The following is a 6,430-nucleotide window of genomic DNA, read 5'->3' as shown; positions in this document are numbered from 1 at the left end:
TGTTCTTAGTATTCTTCTTTATGGTGCTGAATCCTGGCCCACTTACAGGCACCAGGAATCACGCCTCAGCGCCTTCCACACAAGAAATCTCCGTTCAATCATTGGCAAAACATGGGACGACAAAAGGACTAACGAGGAACTCTTTGAAGCTACAAAGTCAGAACCTCTGTTTTCAAGGCTGAAGTTCATACGCCTCAGATGGGCTGGTCATGTTACTTGAATGCCCACCACTTGTGTACCACACAAGATACTTCACAGTGTACTGAAGGAAGGAACTTGCCAGACAGGAAGACCAAGACTGTGCTTTAAAGATGTCCTCAAGAGGGACTTGAAAGAGTTTTCTATCTATCCTGACACTTGGACTGTTGTTGCACGTGATAGGGTTAAGTGGAAAAGCTCCATCTAAAGGCCGATTATTGGATGCTGATAACAACCTAGAGACACTCAGAAGACAAAGAGAAAAGCGAAAAGTAGTGGAATAAAGGTAACTTCAGCATTGTCGTTCACGACAGATGCTTGCCAAACAACCAAACAAGTTGTTTCGGGGCAAATGTTGCTTGCAGTTGGGTACATTTATACAGTTTGAAATGGAATTTTACTATATTTTAGTTCCCGGAGACATGCCAATGAATGTTTATTCAGTGAAGTGCTTTCTTTAAGGGCTAAAACGGAATGAAGTGCTGTCTGTCTAATGATGTTCTGGGTTCAGTTTGAAGTTGTTGTTTTTTTTAATTGCAATCAGAGTTTCCTACACTATCACAAAGATTGTAATGTGTTTCTCTTATACCTGCATAAATCCACTCACACTTCACTGAACTACAATAAAACTTGAACATGTAGCTACAAGCAAAGGCATTAATCACCACTTGCCAATCATACACCACTGTTTTACAAACTGGCGGCATGGTGGTGTAGTGGTTAGCACTGTCGCCTCACAGCAAGAAGGTTCTGGGTTCGACCCCAGTGGCCGACGGGGGCCTTTCTGTGTGGAGTTTGCATGCTCTCCCTGTGTCTGTATGGGTTTCCTCTGGGTGCTCTGGTTTCCCTCACAGTCCAAAGACATGCAGGTTAGGTTAACTGGTGGCTCTAAATTGACCGTAGGTGTGAATGTGAGTGTGAATGGTTGTTTGTCTCTATGTGTCAGCACTGCGACGATCTGGCGACCAGGGTGTACCCCGCCTCTTGTCCACAGTCAGCTGGAATAGGCTCCAGCTTGCTCGCGACCCTGCACAGGATGAGCGGTTTCAGATAATGGATGGATAGATGGATGGATGTGTTATAAATTGTAGGATGATGTAACGTTAAGCATTGGATGGTTGTTGCTGTCAAACATTGTTGGATTTAGTCATTCCAGGTGTGACTGATTATTTAAACATCTCAAAAGAATGCCCTTGATAAAGCTGGAGGCAGATTGGAATGAAATGACTGGCTGAATGAAACTGCTGCCACCTTGGTCCTGGACTCTAATGATCTGACTGTGAAAAAAAGTCTTTTCAATTAATCTAAGCAAGAATGCTTTTACAGACCAGAATGGGGAAAACAGAGCTCTATGAATTGCAGGATTTTTTTGCTGTGCTATTTTTATGGGTTATAATCAGAATGTGGAGCCGAGGAAACTTTGTGGATATGCTGTTTCCACTGTTCAGTATAAAACAGGCACAAACAGCAGATGCTCCTTGATTAGAAAATGGTTTTAAGTGAAGGAAAATAAACAGAGTGAGAGGATGAGTGGAAAATGAATGGTGGGATAGTGAAAGGGATGAATATAAAAAGCACTCCTCTGGAAGACTCTGATCCCGTTGACCCAACAGCATGTAGTACACTGAGCGCTTCCTTTTCTACTTCTATCTGTTTGACCCCATGGTATAAAATATAGTGAGAACTTGAACTGTGTTCTGACTATTCATCAGTACATTGTCAGCTGTAGTCCTTGGAAATACCTTATATAATTGAAATGGAGTGTTATGTATGTGGGTGAGTGAGAAACAAATTGACTAAAGGAATCTTTACATAATACAGGACGAGCAACATCGACCCATAGTCAACATATCAGCAACTACAATCAATAGCATTTAATCAACCTCATTCTGGCACGCCTTAAACAGAGTGCCTTTTCTTTTTCTTTAACCTCTCTGTTATGAGAAACGATACAAGCAGAGCCGCAACATAAGGAATCTGGGTTGTTTTGTTGTTGTTGTTTTTTCTTTGTTTTGTCTGCACCTTGCTAGATGTGCTGTGCATGAAGGACTTGCAATAGTGAACTGAATAGATATGCAACATCTGAATGAACAAACACACAAAAACAACCATAAAACATTCTGGGGGCTTTCAAGCATCATAAAGTCAGCCTGACCCAGAAATCCACAGGACAAGGTCACTGGCAATTAGAACCACCGGTGTGGATGAACCACAATCAGTCAGTGCATGAAGAAAAACATGAGCAATCTCATCTAAGAAAAAATGATGAAAAACAATAAAAAAGTGGGGAAAAGCACAATTATATAATTATGAATTATCCTAGACAAAATGTCAGTGGCACAGATTAAGGGGCCACTTGCAATTAAAGCTGTTCTGTGACGTTTTTTTATTTCCTTTTCTTTTATTGCACAACTCAATAATGTCGCATATTTATCAAGAATGTATCTGTAATATTTGATCATATTTATTTCTAACCCTATACAATGTCTTTTCCATAGATCTAAATGCAGAAGCCACTTTAGTCACTGTTGCTATTAAGCCAATTGAGCAACCCTTGTAACTGAAACTTCTGCCCTCTGAGCCCCAGTAATGAATAGTGAAGTCACTTAGATAATTTCTACTTGCCATCTTGATGCAAAATCAAGGTTGTCTGGGCCTGCCCAGCATTTCTATACTTGCCAAAGAGCATGGCAGTTTGGTAATTGCTTAATATACCATGCAGTGCACCTGTCTAGAAGCATCTGCAATCTTCATATTTCTCAGTTATTCAGGTTTTTCCTTTCATTTTTTTTATCTGGCTGTATATTTGTTTTAATTCAAAATCAATTATTTATCCCAGTGACTACTTAAAAACACAGAACATCTCAGCAACACAACTGTAAGCAGGCCCTTAAAAACAGCACAAAGTAACTGTAGGTATTAAAATACATGTAACAACAATTACTCTAGGTATATTAAAATACATGTAACGATAATGATACTATACATATCCAATAGTATAGGTAATCACAAATTACAAAACAACAATATGTGATAAATTAGCATGCAGATATTACTGTTAATACAACAGAATTAACTTCATATAGCAGCACAATATCAATCACTGCAAAGTCAAACCTTCACATTCCCCGATAATCCTCCATCAATCTAAGCTAACGATCATCCACTGAACCTTCTCCATCCTTGTCTTCTTCCATTTTAGGTAGCAATGTAAGAGCAAGCCACCTCTCTCTTTTGTTGGAAATCAACATGGTCCCATGGTGCTGATAGTGGTGTAGTTAAACTTAGACACAGATGCCCCAGTGGCAGTGGCATCATCATCTCCCTCACTGAAGCGTCGTGTGCGGCATGATCGGCAGCAGCAGGAGAAAGTGGTTATCAGAGCCTTGCGGAAGCGCTTGTTCATGAAGCAGTAAATGATGGGATTGATGCAGGCTGAAGTGTAGGACAGGAGATGAATGAAGGAGATTGGGGCTCCAGAGAGAGCCCTGTGGGCAGAAGGTGGATGAAAGGCCTTCCAGGTATTAACAGAATACAGGGGCATCCAGCAGATAAAGAACATGGTCACAATGACGATCAGCATGCGGATCACACGCTTTTTGGCCATGAGCTTGGTCTCAGAGGTGTTGCTGCGAGGACGGTCCACCTTGGCAGAGGCAGACAGAGCGAGGGTGGACATCTCTATGGAGTTAGGTCGCTTCAATACCTGAATGTAGCAGCCATCACCATGATCAATGCCAGATGAGATGATTGCAGTTGCACCATTCTTTGTTCCTGGGGAAGGTATTAAAAAATATTTTTGAAAGACATAACCAGACTACAATGCATCAACAGTGAAACAACTTCATATTGTGTGATACAGAAAAACTAAAGGTCATCTTCAAGTCGGGTATTTTTCAATGGCGGCTTTTCTGATGGTAAAACTGTATCTTGTGGTGTTCCACAGGGGAGCTGCTTAGGTCCTCTTTTATTTTCAATTTTTATAAATGATTTACCATCGGTTGTTAAAAATGCTGATGTATGTGGATGATGCTACTCTATTTACTGCCTCATCAACTATGATGGAACTGAGAAAACATCTTAATGTTGAGCTGCAAAACATAACAAGATGGGTAAGGATGAATAAATTAGTGTTGAACATAGTTAAGACTACAAGCATTGTTTTTGGTACAAGGTATGCCCTTGCCAACGCCACCATATTAGATCTGTCAACTGATGATACATCCATAGAGCAGGCTACTAATACAAAGCTGCTGGGAGTTAAATTAGATAATCTGCTTTCTTGGTCCAATCAAATTGATCATATTGTTACGAAAATGGGGAAAAGTATTGCTATTGCAAGAAAATGTTCAGTATATGTTCCACTGTTATGATAGAGGTAGTCAGGACAATTGTGCTATCACATCTGGAGTATTGCCCAGTTGTTTGGTCAAGTGCTGCTCGGAAACATCTTAAAAAACTTCAAATAATTGAAGATTAGCCCTAAATTGTTCTTTTCATACAAATGTGTGTGAGATGCACAAACAGTTATCATGGCTAACTGTGAAAGCAAAGTTTGAATATCATCTTCTATGGTTCATGCATAATGTGCTTTGGAAAAATACACTACATTTTTTTCTGCGATAAGTTACTATTGTCTGGTTTTTGCCATAGGTATAAAACGTATCAAGTGAGTACTGGTCTTTTATGCCGCTTTTCCACTACAAACGCGGCTGAGTCGGGCTGAGCCGTGCTGAGTTGGGCTGAGTCGAGCTGAGCGGGGCTGTTGGAGTTGCATTTCGACTACCACCGCGCTGAACCGTGCTGGCTGGAAGTGGGTGGACACATTGGGTGAAGTTAGCGAAAGTGGGTGGACGTCACGTGATGTCGTTAAGCGGCGCAAACAGTGACATCAGTGATCTTTGAAGCGGTAGTCTCACAACCTGGATAGTAAACAATAAACATGGAGGACATGGAGTCATTAGTGTTGCTGGTCTTGGTGCTGTGGCTTGTTGTCACCGACAACGCCAACAGATACTGGCAAGAGTGTATAGATGAGGCGAGGCGCATAAGGCTTCAGAAATTCTCGTAATTCGTAATTCTTCTTCTTCTTCCGGGTTTACGGTGTTTACAGATCCCAGCGTGCTCGCGGGGCGTGTGTGGGCGTGTGAGGACACTCCTCCTCACCAATCCGTACACAGGGGAGTGTCTGCTCACGCCCCCAGCTTCACTCAGCTCGGTTTGGCTCGCTTCAGCCCCACTCCAAAACCGTGCGAGTTTTGGATGCTAAGCAGGGCTGAAGCGAGCTGAGTCGTGCTGTTTTGAGATAGTCGAAACGCGAGCCGTGTCGGGCTGAAGTGAGCTGAAGCGAGCTGAAGTGAGCTGAAAAAGGGTAGTGGAAAAGGGCCAATAGTCACACCTATTCTACGCTCAAATTATATGTTCTTTATAGGGCTTCTTTAAGTTGGAATAAGTTGCCTGAGGACATCAGGAAAATTGAGAATAGCTTCTCATATAAAAAGTCAATAAGAGTATTTTTTAAATCATATGCAGGTATTGTAGCTGCTTTGTGAATGTTGCATTGGTTTGATTATGTCTTGTTGCCCAATAGTTCCTTTTTTGTCTTTTGTTTTATTATTTGCTTTTTTATGTATATCATATTGACTTTTTCTTTTTGTGTGTTTGGTCATTGCTCCTAATGTAATATTCTTGTATTAGCTGTTTTTTTTTTCTGTATTTGAGTGTAATTTTTCATTGTGGACCCCAAGAAGACTAGCAACCACTTTGTGAAAGCTAATGGGGATCCTAGCAACCACTTTGTGGAAGCTAATGGGGATCCAAATAAAGAATAAAGTCAAGCTCTCTTTTCCTGTACCAGGAAGGAAATTGAAAGCTTACACAGCTAGAAATGTGTGCTTTTACTTTCTTAAATAACAGATTCACAAAGTTCTCAATATCCCCTCATAGTATTTTTATAACCAAATGTCTTATTCATTTTGGTAGCACTCAGGAAGTGCTACCAACAAATATGTCATGAAAAATTACATTCAGGGAATACACTTACAGTTTTTCTCAGTTGTTTTGGTGCATTTCCAAGATCAGAATCGAAATTCTCAAAACTGTTTGTTCAAACTCCACATCATCTAATCAGCTGTGCACATCATAAAAGCAATTTCTCATTCTGCTTTGGTACACCCATAAAACTGATTGTGTACAACTGTCTACTGCTTTTTACATTATCAATTGCTCATGT

At 40.7% G+C, this 6,430-nt stretch overlaps 1 protein-coding gene across 2 annotated transcripts in view; it reads right to left on the bottom strand.

Moving 5' to 3' along the window:
* Positions 1 to 3,194: 3,194 nt before the first annotated feature.
* Positions 3,195 to 6,430, bottom strand: part of cckbrb (cholecystokinin B receptor b) — a 35,316-nt gene continuing 32,080 nt past the window's right edge. For both annotated transcript variants that reach the window (XM_060928737.1, XM_060928738.1), the window contains one exon: positions 3,195 to 3,972. In XM_060928737.1, coding sequence (XP_060784720.1) covers positions 3,443 to 3,972 — 530 coding nt within the window. In that variant the 3' untranslated portion in view covers positions 3,195 to 3,442. The remainder of the gene's footprint in view (positions 3,973 to 6,430) is intronic.

The sequence above is a fragment of the Neoarius graeffei genome, chromosome 9, assembly GCF_027579695.1.
Source record: "Neoarius graeffei isolate fNeoGra1 chromosome 9, fNeoGra1.pri, whole genome shotgun sequence".
NCBI lineage: Eukaryota > Metazoa > Chordata > Actinopteri > Siluriformes > Ariidae > Neoarius > Neoarius graeffei.
Note: the sequence above shows the minus strand (reverse complement) of the source record. Positions and strands in the feature narration are given on the sequence as shown.